Raw genomic sequence first — 21,817 nt, 5'->3', positions numbered from 1 at the left:
TTGTTTCTCTCTTTGTTTTTAAGAACAAAGAAAATAATATTTTTTTTTACTTCTTGTTTTTATTTCAAATTTATTCCCTGGCCACCAATATATTTTTGGGAAAAAAAAATCAACTTCTATTCTTTTTCTGTTCCAAGTAACAAAAAAATAAAAAATTAGAAACGTTACCAAACCAGAGAGGCCTGAATAACCCTAACAGTTCCCCATTTTTTTCCTTGATACCAACTTGACTTCGAATTCAAAACGAATATATGTACAAACCATAATCTGCAGAAAAACAAAAATGTCGTCGCCAAAAGTCTAACTGACTAGATGCCCGATCATGATCTATCACGAAAGACGGCATTTTCACGTAAAAGATTTAATGCAACAGCGGCTCTTTTCTTCATTTTTGCCGACGGTTCCTTCCACGCATCCTCCCTAGCACTTCCACAATTAACTGCGCTACAGTCTTTCTTCTCTTCTTCTCACCCGTCTCTACCTGCGAAACCTTCACTCTCTTCTCTATTATGGTCCTCACATCATCGGCACTGTCCATGACGCTGCTCCGGAGGAGCCGGCGAGTCACCACGAGAAGCCACATCGAGGCGAAGGCTATCGCGTAAGCTCTGCCACACAGCACCGTCCCGGTCAGACTAATGAGCAGCAGATATGCCATGTGAAGCTTGGCTCGCTTCGTCCTCGGTGACTGATCTTGACGATCTGGGCTTCGCTCTTGCTTCGTCGACGAGACATTGTACGAGAATCCACCGTGGGACCACGGCTTGGACACGCAGTCTCCGTGTTCTAATGCCGAACTCGAACACGAAGAAGAAGAAGGAGAGGTAGAGGAAAAGCAATTCGTCTGGTCATCGATGAGCTTCTGATCGTTATTATCGCGCAACGACCCCCTTGGCTCGGCATCGGTGGGATGATAGCGGTTCGTCAACAATGAGTTTCGAAGGGAACTGCTTCTTTTCCTGCGTATACTCCGAGCCTGCGGAGAAAAAAAATTCTGGAAAAATAAGTACATACAGAACAGAAACCACTAAAATGTTCGTCACATAGTTTTCAGCCGAAAAAATATGCAATCGTCATTGGACATCTCTTTGATAGCACAAACAAGAAAGACGAAAGACGTGGGAAAACGAACCAAAGCGTTGTCGAAGAGAGCGGACTTTAACATGCGCGAAAAGCTAGGCTTCCTCGATCGAGCATAGGGCGATTTCGCGCTCGCTTTCTCATTGTCCTCCTCTTCCATCAAGAGATGCATGAGCTGGGTCCGTCTCCGCCCGGGTTCGAGCAGCACTTCATTGACAACGGGCCGTCTGAAGCAATGCAAGAACTTGATCCTCGACGCATTCTTCATCGTCTCTCTCGACGTCTCGAGCGCTGCAGATCTCGACCCGTGTTTCCGACTGGACGAAGGAAAGAGATGGAGGGAGGAAAATGGAGAGGCCGCTCGTTATTTTCGGATGGCTTGGAGTCGAAAAGGCCGTAGATTTAGTGTTGTTTCTTTGTGCAAGTGTACGTACATGAACACATGTCTCTGTCTATGTAAGAATATTTCTATTTCCAGAGGGGAGCATTACTATCGGGTGGTTAAGGATTTAAATGCTTGAGTGAAAAGGGTCAGGAAAAAGAGGTGAAAGCGGATAATGGATTGCTGCTGCCGATAGACACGCAGGTTGGAGGAGAGGAATAACTCCGCACGTCTTGGCTTATGACTCTTGTGAAGGGGTAAATTGCCCAAAAGAAGAGTATTAAAGTTATTGTGTTTTTGTCATCTTAATCTTAAACCTTTCAATCATGTCAATTGAATCCTAAACATTTTCAAATCTATCCGATCAATTTTGATAGGAAATCGATGACGTGGACGCCGATCGTCCCACATGACACGGTCAACGCACTCATGGAAAATTCTTAAGGATATTTTAATAATTAGAATTTTTTAATATTTTATTTTTCTTTTTTCTTTTCCTTATCTTTCTCTTTCTTTTTTTTTCTCTTTTTTTCTTTACAACTGTGGTCGGCAGGCCATTGCCAGCCACAGGAAAGGGCTAGCGACCCTCACCCTAGCTGACGAGGGCATTGCGGCCCTCGCCCACACTAAAGTCTAGGGAAAAAGACAAAGAAAAGAAAGTAAATATTAAAATATTTTTTAAAAATAAACTATTCACGTCATCATTGACCTTGACACCTTTTAGGATAGCTATCATCCATGTAAGCAATCTCCAGTCAAAATTGGTCTAATTGACTCAATTGGCAAAATGTGAAAATATTTAGGACTCAATTGACATAATCGAGAGAATTACGATTAAATCGGCATAAATACAATAAGTTTAAGATTTTTTCTGTTATTCTCCTTTGTTTTAATTATGAGAAATGTCTTTGAATTCGAATGGTCAACATTATGATCGTGGAGACAGTCTTGGATCATAAATCTTTGGGAGGGGTCAAGAATAGAAGTTGCCATCCAAGAAATTCTTGACCTCATTCCTTTTTACTTGCCGCATTCAATTCGAGAAGTGCGTTTGCTTGTTCAATCCTGCCTTGCGAAATGCTCGTGCGAATCAGCATTTGCTTGCTTCTTGCACGCATGCTACAAGCCGGAAGTTTCGCCTGCCTACACACAGTCGCAAGAAAATGGAACCGGGCCATTTCCGGTGGTGAATTAATGCAGCGGTCGTCTGCAGCCATTCGAGCAGGCAAAGATCAGTTGAGAAATCTGAACGATCTTGCGTGTGCAACATCTGCCTTTCCTGTACATCCGTCGAACGATCCTCTTGTGTCCAAAATCTGTTTAATGCGTGGTCCCACTATGTGCGCACGTCTTAAATGTCTAATGATATCCGAAAGCTTAGCATCTCCTTGCGATCATTTGCATCAGGGTCTTCTCAAGAGATATGTCAACACTGGGCCGTCAAATGAGTAGGTCGGATTTCGAAAAAGGGTTCAATCTAAATTGGCCCATTTAATTTTTATGCGACCCACCCTCTGTCGTCGGATCAAGGGCAAGCCTATGTCTAACTTCACCATTCCATGAGGTTGCTGTACGGCTCGATCCAAATTCACCTAAATAATTCGTAGTTTGAATGCATTAACAAAGTGGACCCTGTCATTACTTGGCCATCATCATTGTCACAGTCGGCACAACCCATTCATGGTGCTGGAAAAATTTTGAAAAAAAAAAAAAAAAGATCTGAAGTAAAAGATTAAATTAAGAAAGATATAAAATGTTTTTTCCCCCCAAAAGTTTTCCAAATATTGACCAATAAAAAAAGGAAATTGAGAAAACATGATATTAAAGTTGCGCTCCAACTTTGCTTTAGATGTGCACCGATCCATGTAAATTGTTGCAAATATGGACCACCGGCCTCACGTAAGTACTATATGATCGTTAATCATGCTTATTTGCTTAAGTTTTTGAATAAAAAGCAATTCAATTGAATATATTGATAAATTCGGACTTGAACTCTATTTTTTACCTAGTCTTTGGGCTCTTTTCTATAATAAAAGAGGCACATTTAATTATATATTCAGTGAGATATTACTTGATGCGATGCATATTTTGTTCGGATTAGAAAAGAAGGATGACAGTACCCTGTCAAATTCCATCCTTTCCATTGAAAATCAACCCAGAACGCTACAATTTTTTTTAGATGCAAGACAAAAACCCTCCCAAGCATACATTTCCCATGAAAAAGTTCTAATGTTGCCCACCTCATTACTCACATTCATTTCCTTTCCTGAGATATTCGCCAACAGATTGAGGGCCCACCAATCAATCATTGGCTCTAATAATATTTGTTGGGAGTGCGCGATAGAATCTCGATACATTCACTTGGGAAGATCGCTAAGAGGGAGCTCAAGTCCGAGCTCGTCAACATATTTAATTAGATCCACCTTCACTCAAAAGCTTAAGTCAATAAATTATGAGTCAATTTGGATATATTAACTGCTTCACATCATACCAATGATCCAATGCAGGATCGTTCTAACCCAGCTCACACGTTCACCTCTACACATCTCTCCACGAGCTATGCGTTTGCAGATTTTTCATTTTCAATTTTCCATTGAGTTAAGTCTCCAGACCTGTTTTAGTTTTCAAATGCCAAATGAGTTGAAACATGGAATTCTAGAAAGCCAACCATGACCGATTTGACTAAGTCGTCAATCCATTTTGCCCCAGTTTGTTGCCAAAGGGGGCAGTAAGTATGAGTTGCAAAATGGGTTTGTGATTCATTTTACCAACTTTAACTATCACATGGATAATTTTTTATCTATAACAAAAGATTCCGATTTATGGGTTACATCAACGTAGCTTCTTTTAAGAAGTGAAATAAAGAAATTTAACCCCCATGCACTTTTACCGTTTCCTAACCAATAAGCTGAAAACGCTTTTTTCTCTGTTTTTTACTTATGTCACCTACCTATTCCAGTGTATAAAATAAGTGACAGAATCATGTGATTTCGTATTGAAGCCGACGATTTTGCCAAATCAGGCTCAACGTTATGAGCCGACGGTGCCTATTTCACTGGGCTTCGCTTAGATTCTGTTTAATTTTGATACATCGGCTCATAATCCTAAATGGAGCCTATGATCATCAAAGGACAAAACAATACATGTTCATTACCACAGATTAATGAGATTTAAACAATGAACACCGAGACGGGCCGGCAACGATACTCGCGTTTCATCGGTCCGGTCCCCGGTTCATCAAGATGAAATTGGTGTCCGGGCAGCCTGGTTTCCGGTTCTATGGGGGATCGGACCGATGGACTGCCCATCCGGAACCATAAATTTTTAGTCCTTGGTCTTCCCCCGTTGTCACTGCTCTGCTCACACCCATCCAAGACCTTAACCTTTGTTCCTTTACCACAGAAATATGATGAGTCAGAAAGAGCATTCGGATAGACGAGGGCTGCTATCAAGACCTTTGCTCCTTTACCACAGAAATATGAAGGGGAACTACAATCCGCAAAAGCTCTGATTCACGATTCCACTTCCACGTTTAGAGGTGTCGTCATTAGTTTCTTCTATTTCCTCTGTCCATCTTCGAAGCTGTTGGTGCGTACAGTGGCAGAAAGAGACAACGCTTTCCATCTCTGCGCATTATAAAACAGTTTCACCTTTTACCGGTTCTTTACGGATTCTTTACGGTACTTTACTCTTATTTTCATTTTACCGGCTCCATTGAATCGTCCAATCAGACCGGGATCGATCCAATTCCAAGGATCTCCGGTCCTGTCCCGAGTTTCTTTACAGGGTAATTCATTTTTTTTCTTTTCGTTCTGGCTATCCGACCTGCTTGGACTCTGGACAATACAGTACTTGAGCTTCAGGGAAATTAAACAGCAGGTTCTTACGATATGAAGTTTGAGCTGCAACTTTAGCGGTCCACTTGAAAGAAGAGGATATATGATGTCAGGGATGACGCGAAGCGATTTCTCCGAGGTTTGATAATTAAATACATAAAAAAAAAAACATTCAGAGTCAAGGGTCAGGACAGAACCAGAAAATAGGAAATTGCACGGAAAAGAATGTCCGGTTCACGTGTCTGGTCTTCAATTTCCTTGGGAAAGGACAGCAAGAAGAGATTTTCTTCCACAAAAATATGGTCCAATTGACCTGAACCTATCATTAGCACCGACCATCATTGCTAGTCAAGTCTAACCATCAAGCCGCCACATTAATATTCCACGCACTGAGAGGACTACATTAACGAAATACTGGCATTATTAAGGAGCTCATGATAACACTTCTACTTCGATAATTAACTTCTAGTCAGAAATTAATTTTTCCATTTCTGCTTCTGAACAAAAGTTCATTTTTCTACTTACGGAGAAAAATCAATTTTATTTACTTTTTCAAGTGGCCCCACAATTGCTTATGAAGCCAAAAAAAAAAAAAATTCCAGAAGTATAAAAGTAAAATTACGCAATCGGAGGATTTATACTCCAGAAGTGTTGTCATGCACGGCCTAAGGCACAAATTTAGTGCATTTCCCATATCTGTTGCCTAATATTCAATTTCTAGGTAAAATCATAGAATTGACTAAGAATTAGAATAGGCATAGTCATCGAGAAGTCTTGTTTCTTGTTGTTGCTGTTCTCTTTGTGCTTTTTTTTTTTTTTTGTGAGAGAGGAAACATGAATTGACTCGAGTGGAAATTTCACCGCAGGTTCAAAAATGGGGAAAAATAAGAATACAAATAAAGAATAAAAAGAGGGACGTCATGCATGACTAGTCATGCTTTTAAAGACATGCATGGGAATGGAAAATCGAAATGGCCAGGTCAATTTAGGACAGTCAGCACATTCCAGACAACGTTAAATTAAGTGTGTGGAAATCACCTCTTCGTTCAAATGCCAAGAGGCCCACACTCTCAGGAAAATAATAATGATAATAATGTGAACGGGGAAATTTTTTGTCTTGTGATAAGGTGGAATCAAATGTGAAATGATAGGTGACAGTTTACTCGAGCTTGACTTTAATAAAAGTAATTAAGCCGACTTCCTCTACGGCGAAGTTATAAAGAAAGACCTTTTGCCTAGAATTTGGGGCCATACTAATGGTGCATGCATATAAGGTGTGAGATTTTCGGTAATAGCATCATCAACTGTTCTAAGAGCTTAAACCGTTAGATAAAGGCGGGATTCAATACTCAATTACTCTACCATAGGACGTGCATGAAGACATGCAGATGTTTTCCCAACGTGTCTCGCGCCGCACTCCACGATTCATTTCTCTAACGACGGATCGATAACGAAACGTTATCCGATAGTGAGTTCTCAATATTTGACATGAGGCCCATGCTTGATTAGTCAAGGTTTCCTAAAAGCTCATTTTCATTGCATGGTGGGCTTGACATGACATTGAATTTTGTTATGAACCAGCAACGATCGCTTATTGGTATTTTGAAAAACAGGTCATCCCTAGCCTTCCAGTTCCTTGAAAGGTTTCTTCGAGGCTACATTGAACTTAATCATCCGGGAATTCTAAGGAAGTTTAAACAAATGGCGACGAATTCGAACGTTGGGGAGCAACAACGAGTTAAAGAGGGTATTTATGCTCGTCGTGTCTTTTTATTTCCTGGAAAAGATTATCACAGTTTCTACTCAACATTAGAATCACTAGAGAAAACTCTCATGTAACAGGGCCCAAACTTGCTACGAAATGTTAGTTTTGACGCTCAATTATTTAGGGTAACCCCGTACCCAAAAGTCAAAGGTTGACGAGCTTGTCATCGTAATCCCACTTATAATGCTAGCAATCAGGAAATTTCTCCATAAAAGCTATGCTTTAACTAGGTAAATAGCGGTACGATCCTTCCAGTCGTCGCTCACGGTTGCACACCTGATATGTAATGTTTGGTTTGAGCCATAATTACTCCACGCTATCTGCATTCGATGGCTCAAGGGTTGACGGGAACATCATCGTAACCCACTAAGATGGTACGGTTAGGAAGTCTCTCCACACAAAGTATGCTATAACTAGACAAGGTTCACACATGACATGAATTGAATCTATGGTCTCATGAAAAAATAATTGACCCAGTAGTTCAATCGAGAGAATAAAGACTTTGTAAGATATCACAAACGAGCTTTTCAAGCATTGCTTGAAAAAGGTTATGATCCCATACTTGTTTTACTTAATCTACGTGAAGGACCTTTTTGTTTCCTTTTAATAAATAGGTGCTCCAGAAAACTGAAGGTCAACTTAAAGGCACTTGTCGACAAGGAGTCGTCTACAAATACTTACCATATAACCACTCTTGAGATTTAGTTGACCAAGGTGCTCTCATAAAGCATATTCCCTTTGATCAAAAGGGGAAATTCAATCTCAGGTAACATTAGAAACTACCAAGATCTATTGTATAAAATTGATTCCGGAGGACCGACCGACCGAGCACCCTGAGTTCAAACTTACTTCGAAGCTCCAAAACAACTGAAATCGGTCCTAGTTACTCTTCGAGATGGAGTGAAAAAAAGGAAGGAGATTAGTGTCAAAGCAAAGGTGAGCAGAGCCTGCCTTTTGCCATGGGAAATTCACTTTCTCAGCATCCAAACCCTACTTTTTGACTATTTGCACACGGGCACGTGAAGGAATTTCAAAACGAGGGAAAGAAAAGACGCCACTAACATAGAAAACCAAAGGAATCGTGAGAAAATACCCCCATTACAGAGCCGACGTGTCGTAGCCTGGATCGAATGGTCCCCGCCATCGTAATGCCTCCATGGTCATTTTCGTTTACCCTGCGGACCTTGGGAAAAGGATAAGGTACAAAGGCTTTCGCCAATGTGAATGCATGAACCATTGACCTTGAAATTCTCTCTCTTGCAATAACGCTCATGGTTTCCTGGAGGAGTACTCGTTCTTTGACTGGTAACGCACTTGCCCGACCTGGATGAAGTCAAATCATGCAGATGCTTCATTGGTTTTCCTTAATAAACTTCCCGTCGAAATTAGGAATCGAATCTAGTCGAGTCGAGTGAATAATAGTCGCCTGGGCAATGCCGATGGCTTCGACTACTTTCAAGTGATGTCCTCTTCTCCACGCGTGTTTTGCCGCTGCGGTTGCTTGTGCTGTACAAAGCGGAGTCGAAGCTAAAGATCTAAGCCTGGTCGAAGCTGAACCACCCAATTGTTTATCTCTTCTGGGGGTTGTGATTAAAACCACAATATTAGCTGATGTAGACACGGTTTTAGAGGGGATTTGCTAATATTTTCCCTTTCTATGCACATAGGCTCCATGGACACAGGGACCGACTACCACGTTGCAAGGTGGTCCTTGTTGATCAAAAAGAAGTCTAATGATAATCGTTTTATAAAACTGAGCAAAGGAGTGCGCGCGAGATCTAATCAGTTGGCTATGTTGACTCGTGACGAGGATGCATAGAGACAACTAAGAAGACTCGGATATTATTCGTCGAAGCTTTTAGCATTCAAACATCTTTTTGACAAAGCCATGGCGTAACATGAAGAGAGGAGGAGTCTCCTCAACCTTCGCCCCTTGAGATAGGGCACTATGGAGAAGCCCTATCCCGAGTCAATCCACTTGCCTCGGAAGATAAGTTTACAAGATCGATAGCGAGCGCTCGAATTCTCCGTACCTATGAAAAAGAAATATCATTATAGATACATTGCATACTCGTATATTTATATGAGATATAGTATGTTAATTACTGTTTCTCGATATGTGATTTGACTTAGCCCGTCAGATCACGCAAAATAGCTTCTCGAATTCTTGCATCTTTACATAAGTATTATCGGATTGGGCCTCGAAATGCTATCTTACTTTAGGAATTTGCAAAAAGGCACGCAAATTGATTATGCGCCTCATAAAAATTCCAGTGTGTATTTTCTTGCCCTTTGATGTGTTTTTTTTTTTCTTTTTTTATCAGAAGAAGTGAGCTTATGATTGAATTCCCCTGTAGGAACATCACGTTTTTCAGAATAAACTCCACGCCTTACATGTGGGGCACCTTGTTAGCGTACTTGGCGACATGACAGGATTTATAGAATCTCGCAACACAAGAGTTAAAAACTTTCATCTTGAACAAGTTGAGAAGGCAGATGCTTAAACTGTCGCAAGTCCCATGCAATGGCCTGACTCGAAGGTAGCGGTGAGTATGGTTTCAAAATAAAATCGGAACCTTGAAATCAAAACTTATGGAACCCGATCCGATTTCAGATTTCAAGGTATGTGGGGTAGGTTTCAGATTTCAAAAATTGAGGAATTTGTTCCAACGGGTAAGTTCTAGATTCTACCACCTAGAACCCGAACCCTAGATTCCGAAATAAATTTTTACGTTTTTCTTGGTGTATGTCTTTATTTTCTATTGAAAAGGAAAAGATTGATCAAGATATGGTTTCTTCAATGACGTACAGTGGACGCGCAACTCCAAAAGCAAGGAGAACATTGTGTGGGTCTCGATCAACATAGTTTTGTTGACTCTTTTATAAGGGCACACGAAAGGCTTGGGGTCACACTCTGGAGAACGCTGCACAAGCCGAGAAAAAAACGCATAATAGGTCTGCTTGCCGCATAGTGAAGGAGTAGGAATTCGTACGAAGGAAAGAGCTAGAACCGACTGTACCAGCCGTTCTTGATTTGTTCCCGTACGTAGCTCTTTCTCGGGGCTTGAACGCCAAGCGATTTTGTGACGTGAGTTCTACGTCCAATTGAGTTGTTTTATCCGTAAACACTTTGGGTTTGGGTGATAATTTAGGTGCGGGAAATACTTGAGTGCATAAATGATTGTAAATCTGACTCTCCGATTATAAAGAATCATATTGCTGGTTCTCCCCGTAAACGTACGTACCGATATTCAGACCAAATCACGTAATCTATAGTGTCCTTTATTGCTCATCGTAATTTCTCTAGTGATTTCATGTTGACTTATTTGCAAGATCCGTTCGTGTTTCCGCATTGACACCCGATGATGAGTGTATGATTTGGAGCCAAATAAATTTTTAGGTTCTAGCTTCCAAAAAATAAGGAACCTGTTCAACGGATTGGTTTCATATTCTAAAATGTAACATATACGAAACTTGAAACCGCTCACCTCTAATTCCCCTTAGTGGCTATAGCGTTCGCTCTCATTTTGTTTAACAAAAAATGAAAAAAAGAAACAAAATTAACAGGTTCTCGTGTACCTTGAAACCAACCCTAGAATCCGTGACGGGGTAGGTTTGAAATTCCAAGGTATGATGGGTAGATTTCATGTTCCAAAAAATGAAGAACCTATTCCGATGTGTAGGTTTCGAATTTCAGGTGAAACTTAAAAGGAATCTCAAATTGCTCAACCATGCTCGAAGGCACAAAGAAGGATTTGGATCGCCTAATATTGAGATTTTCACGACATGCGTGACATTACTCAAATCATGCCGTCCAAATGAAAATGGATTGCTTGATTTAAGCCACATCATGTGTTGAAAGAGAGAAAAAAAATGTGGGTGAGAATTTTTTTGAGGTTTGAAAAATTTTGAATCTCAAACGTAACTCAAATCGGGCCATCCATTTTCATTTAAACGGCCTGATTTGAGTAATGTCATGTATGTCACGAAAATTTCAATGTTAGGTTATTCGGATCCCACAAATATGATCGTTTTGATTCTCTCTCCCTGCTGGTACCGATTCTTCTTCGGGTGCGGACCAAGCAAATGCTTAATATATTCCCTCGTCCGTAACGCCACGTGTTTGCTGAAAAATGTTTAAAAAAAACGGCCCGACCCATAAAAAAGAAGCAGCTCCATAATGATTTGACTTTAAAAACAAAGGCAACAAAAATGAAGGCTCTGTTTGGCAGTGATTCTGTTCCCAAAAAATGATTCCGATCAAAATCACTTTTTTTTATTCTGTTCCTTGGATGATTTTTTGAAAATCAAAACGTGTTTGGTAATCGTTTAAAATTTTTGTTCTCGGAACAGAAACACGTTTGGTAGCTACACAAAATTTCCGTTCCCAATTTGTCATTTAAATCAAATAATTATATAATCACATTTGATGGCAAAGAATAGGGAAAATAATCAAATAGTGATTATGGAGCAAAAAAAAAAAAAAAAAGAAACAAAATTTCCATTTCTAATTCGTTTGTCGATTTGTCATGAGTATGCGATCGTTTATATTGTTTGAAAAGTAATTCGTATTACATTTACAGAATTTGTCTAAATCATTTGTTTGTTATTATTTCTTGTGACTTTTAGATTGATTACAAAAAAAAAAAATGAAAGAAAAGCTCCTCATTGTGCAACCGCCTATAGTTTTGAACTCTTGTAATTACACAAGGTACAAGCTTACAAGACCCGCAACTCAACTACATCGATTTTTTTTTCACCCAACTTGACAAATTTTTTGTCCGGCTCGAAAAATGGAGAAAAAATGGAGATTTAGTTCGCGACGCGGAGGGTTGGATCTAGTCTTTAATATAAAAAAAAAAAGATAAAAGTTGAAAAAACATAACAGGAAATAAAAGTACAAACTTAATTAGAATAAAAAATAAAATAGATAAAAATTCGAAAAAAAAAACATGCGTATTAGAGGTCCCTTAATATAAAAAAATAAATTAGATTTAAAATTTTTCTAAAAAACTAATTTTTTAAATATAAATATAAATTTAAATTGAATTTAAATATAGGCTTAAAATTTTACAAAAAAAAAATAATTTTTTTTAAATAAAGGGTGGGGAAAAATCTGGTGATGAGAATTTTTTTTCAAAATTTTAGCTTTTTTCAATCTTAATTTTTTAATTATTATTAAATTATGAAATTAAAAATCTAAATATTTTTTATTTCCCCCATTTCGTAAATTTTAAATTTTTTTATTAAATTTACCTTAAATTAAAATTTTAATTTAAGAAAATTAGTTTTTAGCAATTTTTAAAATTGAATTTTAATTTATTTTAATTTATTTTAATTTATGTAAAGTTGAAAATCCACATGGACTTTTTTTTTAAAAAATAATACCATTTTATATTAAAATTTTAATTATAAGTATGAGAGATAAGTCATAAGTATATCGTGCAAAAAAGTGATCACCAAAAGTGTTCTAAAATACTAGAATTATCTTTTTTTTACTTCTGAAAAGTGACCTAAAAGTGTTTCCGGGACCAGAATCAAAATCATTTTTTTTTCATTACCAAACATTTTTCTGATCCTTTTTTATTTCTGAGAACAGAAACAGAGGATCGGAATCACTATCAAATAGAGTCGAAGCATACCTATTCTTTGCCAAGAAAAGACAAGCCCGGTACTGTACTGATGTGCGGAACACGTTTTGATCTTACGTTGTCACAGAGAGGTTTCTATAAATACCGCCAGACTTCGAGCCCGCCCGATGCTCCAAAGGGTAGAAATATTATATTTCATAGTTCATAGTACACACACAAACACACTGAGAGAGAGAGAGAGAGAGAGAGGGAGAGAGAGGGAGAGAGATGGCGAGGACACCAGGGCGAGACAAGAATGGGATGAAGAAGGGGACATGGACTCCTGAGGAAGACGAGAAGCTGAGGGCTTATGTGAGCCAGTATGGCTCCTGGAATTGGCGCAAAATCCCCAAGTACGCAGGTAGATCTTTCAAAATCATCGAGTGTTTGTATAATTCCTTCTCTCCCTCCTCAAAAGTAGGGAGAACCCGGAGAAGTACGATTCCACTTTTGGATTCAAGCCTATATGGTTCGCAGTTTTATTATAGCGAAAAGAAGGCAAAAGTATCCGCCCATCTCCGTTCTCGCGATTGAGACGATACCCGTGGCAAAGAGAAGCTCTACAAAAAAAAGAGGGATGAAGTTATAAACTAGTTGAGTTCTGACTCCTAATTGTATGCGCAGCTTACAGTTTAGATTTCTTTCTTCCCCTTCGAATTTGCAGGGTTATCAAGATGCGGAAAAAGTTGCAGACTCAGATGGATGAATTACCTAAGGCCAGATATCAAGAGAGGGAGCTATACCAAGGAAGAAGAAGACACCATCGTTAGACTACAAGGATTGCTCGGGAATAAGTGAGTTATATATCTTCTCTCGCATGCTAGCTACTCTAAAACAAAACCCAACTTGAAACATGGAATTCTTCACAAGCAAAACGTAATATATACTAGAAAAAGAAGAAGATTAACGTCGTAAATTCTTTAACAAGCTGAAGAACATGAGTTAGGATTTTTTCCTCTTCTGCGATAACTACTCTACCGAAGCGTATGAGATCATGTATCATTTGTTGTCTCCACTTTCCAAATAGACCCGAGTCGTGATCACAGAAAAGAGAGAGAATGATACCTGCCTGCATTATTTCCCTACTCCGGTCTTTGCAAATTTTTTGATTGCCGAGCATACATGAATTGATGTAAAGGCAATGAAACATTTCAGCCAGGAATTGGAATATCTAATGTTTTATTCGTGTATGCAATTCATTGCAGATGGTCAGCTATTGCATCTCAATTACCTGGAAGAACAGACAATGAAGTCAAGAATCACTGGCACACCAACTTGAAGAAGCGCTCGAGTCCACACGCATCATCGCCATCATCAACATCTCCCCAAGAAGCAACCACCTCAGAAAATCATTCATGTGCTCATGAAGCTGGACCTAAGGATACATCCGAGAAGACTCCAAACAATGTTCTTGACCATCCTATGAATTGCCCTGTGACTCATCCGATCATAGAAGGGTTTGCGTCCCTCCATTTGTGCTCGAGCTCTAGTGAGACTTCATTATCCACGTGCGTCGAAGCTGTGGACTTCTCAAACACGGAGTTCGAAGCTTGTCGCGACACATGTGTTGCGGAGTCTAGCGGGAGGTTCTGGACCGAACCATTTATCACCGACAACAATATCGGATCCTGGCTTTTACAAGATGAATGGTTATTTTCCCATGATTTTTTCTATTAACTGAGAAAATCTCGTATGTTTAGATTGATCGGTCACATAGGGTGCCTATAAGGAACTGCTAATCTGTTCTCTCTAGGATTTGTTAGTTCTATCGATTCAGTAGCCTTTCTATGAGGAGTATATGTATATATTGGCTTGAAAAATCATCTAGAAATGTGAATTATAACCAATATATTCCGGTTTTGATGATTGTGTCTTGGCTAGAAGCAGTTAATAACTCATTCTGCAAACTAAATAAATCATCTTCACGAGCCTTACATAACAGAACTTCAAATACTTCCTGAGATCCTCAACTTTTCTGCACTACATAACCGTGTCATCATATCATAGTATTACAGAGATTTTCCGAAACTTAGAAGGCGGGTAGTTTCACTTACTTCCCAATGAAACGGCGTAAACATGCTGTCATGACTCATAATGGTATTCATTAACAAGGCCGTCGACCCATGGCTTCCGCCTCGAGAAGTTTCTTTGCAGGGGCTTAATTTTTTTAGACCAACAAGTAGACCACACATTCAATTGCTATGATCATGTTGCCAACATAGGCTGAGCATACGTAGTAATATTTTCCTTTCGGCTTCCAGACCAGATGTAAGAATTGCTTTGATTGAAATTTACTGCCGATACTTATTGCGGACTTACCTATGATCATTTTGCGTTTGTGCCTTCGATAATTAATTATCTAATTACAGGTAAAAGTTGTGGTGAAAAGTGGGAATATAGTCCAAAAAGTCATAAACCTATTGCACTTTTATCAATTCAGTCCTAAATATTTTAATTGTGCCAATTGAATCCAAAAACTTGTCACGTTTTGAAAATTGAGCTATTCGGCCAATTTTGGCAAAAAATCGCTAACGTGGACTTGAGTCATCCTACATGGCATGGCCAATGCTGACATGGATAATTTTAATAATATTAAGATATTTTGTCAAATTTTTCTTTTCATTTTTTATTTAATTCGTACAATTGTAGCTGTCAACATAGGCGAGGGCTAGCCTGTGGCCGGGGAGGGCATTGCGGCCTTCACCTGGATCTAGTCGAGGGCCACAATGCCCTTGCCCAAACTAGGCGAGGTCGGGAGACCCTTGCCAACCATAAAATGCTAAAAAAAACAAAGAAAAAAATTAAATTTGAAAAATCGTTAAAGTATTTAAAAAATATCCACATCAATGTCGATCGTGCTATGTAGGACGGTTGACGTCCACGCAACTAAAATTGACCGAATGGACTCAATTGGCAAAAAATGTGAAAATGCTTAGAACTCAATTGGATCAATTAAAAGATTTAAGGCTGAATTAACAAAAATACTATAGGTTTAGGACTTTTTACATAATTTTTCCGGCAAAAAGAAGCTACGGGCACACATAACAGCACTTCTGAAGTAGAATTTCTACTCTACAAGTACTTATGGATCATAAATTTATTTGGTAATGCAATTTCTAGAGCGAAAATCCGTTTGGTTACGTAACTTCATTTTTCTACTACTGGAGCAATTTTTTTTACTCCATAAGTAATTTTGAAATAACTTGAAGAAGTAAAAAAAGCAAAGTCACTTCTCTTCAGAAGTTAAAATCAAAAAGATATTATTAACATTCAGAAATTTTATCTTGTTATCAAACGTTTTTCTCTAATCAAAAATCTACTTCTGGAGTACAAGTAGAAAAATCAAGTTATAGCCCAGAGCTAATTTCATTTTAGAAATGTTGCCGTGCGCGCCTTAAGTTACGCTAGAAAACTAGGAAACGACAGTTTCAGGAAGCAGAAAGCTCGACCTAATCTGATGTACTACCGTAGATAATATATGAGGTCATCGGAGACTAGATGGTACCATTCAAACACGGGGGAGGATCAAATAACATCGTAATCCAAACCGTAAAATTCATTAACGTGGACGTGAAGGGGACTTGAGGATACTTCGTGCACTCTTTCCAGAAGGACGGTGCTAGTTTGACCAGGTCTAATTACTTCGTTCTTCTGTCATTGTTTCTCCAAGACTTCGACGACGACGCCGGAACCGCATCCGGGTATTATTCTTACAGGATTTTGAATTCATTACTCGATTTACACGCATCTGAAATGAATACTCAGAATTCGATCATAATATTATCTTCTTACACGTCTTCTACGATGTTTTATCAACTCATCTCCTCGTTGATGGTAATTATATTTTTCAACCGAAGTTATCCACGTGGAGAACACCAAGCTTCCGTAACATCCGAAAGCCAGAGCGAAGACATGGTCTATCATCGTCTAGAGAAGACACGGTACACACCAAAAGAGGATTAGCTAGTAAAAAGAGAAGAAGCGTGGACTGAGCAACTGGGAATTACAGGTGGGTCGAGAGGGACTGGTTTGGCGGTTCTCTTCCGCGGTAAAAAAAAAAAAACGCGATATGATCCGTCACGACATCGTAAAGCTTTGTGGCCCAACGAGAATGGAAAAAACGGTTCCAAAACTGAGTGAGATATCTCGGAGGCACGAAGGTTGGAGAGGGGGATGTAGAGATTTCGGGTGAGGCTACATCATGCATTGTTGGTTGACAAAAAGAGGTGGGGGAGAGGAGGCAAAGCCGCCAAAGAGGGACAAGGCGCCCACCTCTCATTTATGAAATTTGGAGGCTTGTCATTGTGACTCTCTCGGGCTACATGTGACACACCCCTTGCCGCTTTTGGGTTTCCCCACATCCTTTTAATTTTCACTCTGCGATTCAATTTTACTTCAGGAAGCTTCTGGCTCTCTTTCTCTCGTCCCTCCCCACCTACATGACAACTTCTTCCATCATCTTCTGCTCATGTTGTCCCGAATCACGTGTGTAATAACACACGGAGAGAGAGAGAGAGAGAGAGGCCATAGTTCGACTCATAATCTTGGCATATGTAAAATCTTTTTTGTTAAGCTCAATCTTTCTTGTTGGTGCACATAGCTCAACTCAAATTTCGCTTGAAAAGTTTTGAGACTTCAACTTATGAATCATAGTCGATGCTACATTGATTTCTCTACAACATCTATTATATGATGCGAAATGTTACTTCCCCCGACTGTCTCTTTAGTTCCCCTCGGCGAACCTTTCTCACCTATGTGGGTCTGCCATAATAGCCCAACTCTTCCTTAATGCAAAGTTAAGTACCTACTTATCTCCACCCTAGTTCCAGCCACATTATCGGCAGCATCTCCCAAAGAAAAAAGCATTAGCTAAACAGAACTCTCACTCGAAACCACGTATAAGTGCACAAGACATTTGCCCATTTCATTCACCGAGAGCCACTATCTCATCAAGTGCACACATCATCCAGCGCCCGGGACCATCTAGAACACGGAGCATTCAACGAATCGAGATTGCCTCAATCTATTCATCAAGCACCGGCATGTTTTGGAGGCGTATCAATAAAACATCATCGCTAATACCGTCTTGTGGAAGAGCTTAGAAAAATGTTCGATGGGTATCATCAGGGACATTACCAAATGGCCGGAGAGTAAAGTTTGATTTCATTAGTATATCTAGATTGGCCAAAACTTCACTCCAACTTTAATCTATTGATGTCATGAGCCAATGATTTGTTCTACTTAACTTCAGTTATCCGCATAGAACTTTTGCTTCGCTGTAAACCTCAAAATGAGTTTTGCAACACATCAGCCGTGGAAAATGGGGGGACGATACGAGGATTTCGTGACAAAGTTCTAACCTTGAATTTTAATACACAAAAGCATTGAGAAGCACTTGAAGGACAAAGGGTCAGGCCGGCAACAACTTCACTAACGCATCACAAAAGAATCCGGGCCTAGCTTTTGATCCTTGATTTGGTGTTTCGACACTTCGTTTTGTGTTGAACTATAACTATCACGCCAGCTAAAACAAAAACCCTAGCAGGGGGGTATCATGTATGGCTTCCATCTAAGAAGTTCGCTCGAACGCGTCGTCCCCTCATTCCTGTCCTCAAACGTGCACGGATGCGAGACCGATTCCAAAAACATCCAAATCGACTCGAGCGGAGATCGCACTGCACTTTTCCTTCTTGAGTGAATGCTTCGCAGCTCGATGCCCCCGTGCGCAAAGATTTTCCCCGATCAAGTCCACGACTCAGTTAGATAGATGGACGAGTTAACTTCGCCGTTCATTCTATTGGGCTCAAATCCTTCGTGAAGAGAAGACCCACCCCCATGATTGTTACGTGGAGTGGAACCCTAAATAGTCACGAACCATTGGGTCCCCATTGAACCCGTACATCGTCAGCACTTACATGTGTTACTACCCTTTTTCACCAACGCCATAAATTCTGTATCCACCAAGGAGTTTGCATCCATCCATGGAGTTCGACACATCTAATAACATATGCACAGTGGTCCAGTTCCGGCTCTCGTGCAGTTCCTATCGCATTCTTCTGGGTGAGGTGTGGGAGGGAGGGGGAAGATATCTGGGGAGGGGCCCTTACGTATCTCTTGGGAGAGATCTCATCATCAGCTTGGGGGACCATCAGACGGCTCACAGCCTACGATCACATGTTTGATTGATTCGCTTCACATCGCAATTGGGGCGAAGTATGTCTCATGAGACAGGATAGGACCAGACCTCCGCCTTTAGTTTATCAAGGTTTTCATGTAAGATATTTACTTTCTTTTCTTTTTCTTCACAAAAATGTCGTGCTCATCTTCTTGTATTTTAGTATTTTCCATAAATAGTTACTTGCCTTTTTTAGAGGGGGTTAATACCACGAAAAACTCTAAACTAGTACACCCGTGATAAATTTACCCCAAATTATTTTTTTTGACCACGAAAAATTTCAAACTGGTATACCTATGATAAATTTACCCCAAACTATTTTTAAACCCTAAACTGGTACACATGTGATAAATTTACCACAAACTAAATTTTTTGATGTGACAAATTTATCTTTCGTTAAATTAGGTTAATACAACGAAAATCTCAAATTGATACACATGTGACAAACAGAGGATAAAAATTTTAAACTGATGCACTCATGAAATGTCACGTTCCATCTAATTTGACAATTTAACGGTTAAATTTAGCGAGAACTAACGGAGGGTAAATTTATCACAAGTGTACCAGTTTTGGGTAAATTTATCATAAATGTACCATTTTGGGATTTTTTATGATAAAAAAATAATTTGATATAAATTTGTCACATGTATACCAATTTAAGGTTTTTCATGATATTAACATTTTTTCTTGTTGGTCGCAAGTTACTCGTTTGATTTAGCTCTTTATGAAAATTTGTTTGGACTTAAGTCCATCGGACCGGATCCATCTGAAACGGGTCGGGGGCAAGGCTCCGAGTGATCCCCAACACGAACCCCCTTTGTCTTTGGCCCCGACATGTCTTGATGCAAATCTCTGGGACAAATTATACAGAGCTTCAACGACAGTTAAAGAGAAGAAATGGAGGGTAAGACCGTATATTCCAAGTCACCCTGGCCCCTCCCCAAAAAAAAAAAAGGCAAAAGAGATTTAATCCCATTTCCCAATAAATTATGGAAACTCTTTTTTGTCCTTTTCTTTAAAATCTTTTTTTTTTTTTGTGGTTTATTATATTCGCTATTATCATTCCTCTGCCAGAAACTAAAGAGACACAGCACACTTTTTTAAAGACCAATACAAGAACACGAAACCCTCTTCCCTATCTCAAGCCTTAACCCCCCTACAACTCAAAGTTGCGATTTGTCTCCATTTGGCCCCCCTGAATAAGACAAGGAATTGCAAAATCAAGAATTTCCTCTCCTGCCGCGAGATTCTCCGCCCAATTGAAAAGATATCACCAATCACTCGTCAGCCTCCTCCTCCTCTGCTTCTTCTTCTTCTTCTTCTCCATCTTCTGTCTGAACCATCTGGAGTGGTCGCACTCTCAACAGAGAACCCGTCAAATTTAAACGTCTTGGATGAGTTCTTATCGTCACCATCAATGCCCACCGGCATCAGCACTGTTGGAACTGAGAAAGCTGGAAGGGGTGCGGCGAGTCGCAGCAGTGATCAGATACTTTTCTCCTCTTCAGACGCCGCTCTGATCTGAGCGAGGTCCTCGTAATGGTGGAGGTCGAGATGGCGCCACCGCCGCTGCCACCGCCAGTAGCCTTCTCGTCGCCGTCCTCTGAGTTGGAGAAGCTCTGGTCGAGCACGTTAATGGGCGTGTCCGATCTTGAGATGATGTCGAGAACTGATTCGTATCCCTCTGTCGCTACGTCTTGCATCGCGCTGTAGCAATCTAACAATTCATCCTGCAAGAATGGGCAAAAACATGTGAGACATTGACCAGTTAATAACCCAACAGTGGGAAATGCGTCGGAAAACAAGAATGGGACGACGCACCACGAGTGCTTTTTTGTTTACCTTATTTACGTATGAACAATTGATAATGGCTGTTCTGAAGCAAGAAAACTGCAAGGGGAAGAGCTCGTGGGAGGCAGAGAGGAGAGCTGATGCTGCAATCACCGACGGCCTGAAGTCCATGAGCTCGATGTCTGTGGAACAAAAGATGGCCCAGTCGTTACATGCTTTTGACTTGTGCTTTTAGTGTAACGTCGAATTTGGAAGATGTCAGCGCATACCGTTCTGAGACTTGAAGATGATCTCCGTGGCTCGAGCATTCAGGGCTTGCCTCAAAGGTGGGTCCTTGCGCTTGAAGAGGGACGTGAAGAATGCGACGAAAGAGAAGGGAGTGACGGATCGCATTCGCCATTTCAGAGCTCCCAAGATGAGAAACTCCATCCTCTGTATGGTCCGCGAATCGTGTACGAAACCTCCATCGCCCTGCATCACGGGGAGAAAAAAAAACAGAGCTTTTAGCCAACAAAGTCACCTCGCGGAACAAAGAATTGCTGCTTCTGCGCCAGTCATGAACCTGAAAATCAGCGAGAGAGACGTCTGTGTTCCGCATTTTCGCCGCTAGAGAAACACAGCACACTGCGAGGAGCCTCAGAACCCACGGACTCAAGTGCTGCAAGAGAAGAGTCTCGGTCAGATCTCGACGACGAGAAACAAAAGAACAGAGTCTCGCCCGAGCATATTAAAAAAAAGCAAACAAAGAAGCCGTATTCCGTTTCGCACCGGCAAACTCTGGCAGGACAAGAACCGGTCGAGATAATTGACGGCGAGGTACGAGGAGAGAGGGTCCAAGTTGGAGGACAAGCGCGAGATGGAGGAGACGATCTCGCGGCGGACGGCGACGGCGACGGCGGACCCTCCGTCCCTGAGACCATTGACGTACTTCTCCCCGGGCATGTGGTCAGGTTCGGCGAGGAAGAGGGAAGCGAGAGTCTCGGAGCAGAGGGTCAGCGGGTTCTCGAGGTCGAACTCCATGGACGAGAGAAGAAGAGAGACGGAGAGGGAGAGAGGGGGGTGTTGGGCTCAGTGGAAGAGATGGTGGAGGAGGAGGGACATAAATGGATGAGAGAAAAAGCCTGCGGGAGTTTGGTGCTATCTTAAAAGAAGATGTGG

General features: G+C 40.5%; 3 protein-coding genes across 3 annotated transcripts; 1 reads left to right on the top strand and 2 right to left on the bottom strand.

Annotated features, from left to right (window-relative positions):
* Positions 1–200: 200 nt before the first annotated feature.
* LOC115752376 lies at positions 201–1,570 on the bottom strand. Its single transcript, XM_030690532.2, has 2 exons — positions 1,133–1,570; positions 201–976 (listed from the first exon to the last, which is right to left on the bottom strand). The coding sequence occupies exons 1-2, from the start codon at positions 1,346–1,348 to the stop codon at positions 386–388; spliced, it is 807 nt and encodes a 268-aa protein (XP_030546392.2). The 5' UTR covers positions 1,349–1,570; the 3' UTR covers positions 201–385.
* An 11,276-nt stretch (positions 1,571–12,846) lies between these two features.
* Positions 12,847–14,552, top strand: LOC115752359 (transcription factor MYB4-like). The gene is made up of 3 exons (XM_030690504.2): positions 12,847–13,054; positions 13,358–13,487; positions 13,899–14,552. Exons 1-3 carry the CDS (start codon positions 12,922–12,924, stop codon positions 14,368–14,370), a joined length of 735 nt encoding a protein of 244 aa, XP_030546364.1. The 5' UTR covers positions 12,847–12,921; the 3' UTR covers positions 14,371–14,552.
* A 5,335-nt stretch (positions 14,553–19,887) lies between these two features.
* On the bottom strand, positions 19,888–21,817 carry LOC115752358 (putative cyclin-D6-1). The gene is made up of 5 exons (XM_030690503.2): positions 21,428–21,817; positions 21,222–21,317; positions 20,929–21,130; positions 20,711–20,841; positions 19,888–20,598 (listed from the first exon to the last, which is right to left on the bottom strand). The coding sequence occupies exons 1-5, from the start codon at positions 21,677–21,679 to the stop codon at positions 20,299–20,301; spliced, it is 981 nt and encodes a 326-aa protein (XP_030546363.1). The 5' UTR covers positions 21,680–21,817; the 3' UTR covers positions 19,888–20,298.

Source organism: Rhodamnia argentea, chromosome 10 (assembly GCF_020921035.1).
Source record: "Rhodamnia argentea isolate NSW1041297 chromosome 10, ASM2092103v1, whole genome shotgun sequence".
In the NCBI taxonomy this organism is placed as follows: Eukaryota; Viridiplantae; Streptophyta; class Magnoliopsida; order Myrtales; family Myrtaceae; genus Rhodamnia; species Rhodamnia argentea.
This window is presented reverse-complemented; position numbering and strand designations above follow the sequence as displayed.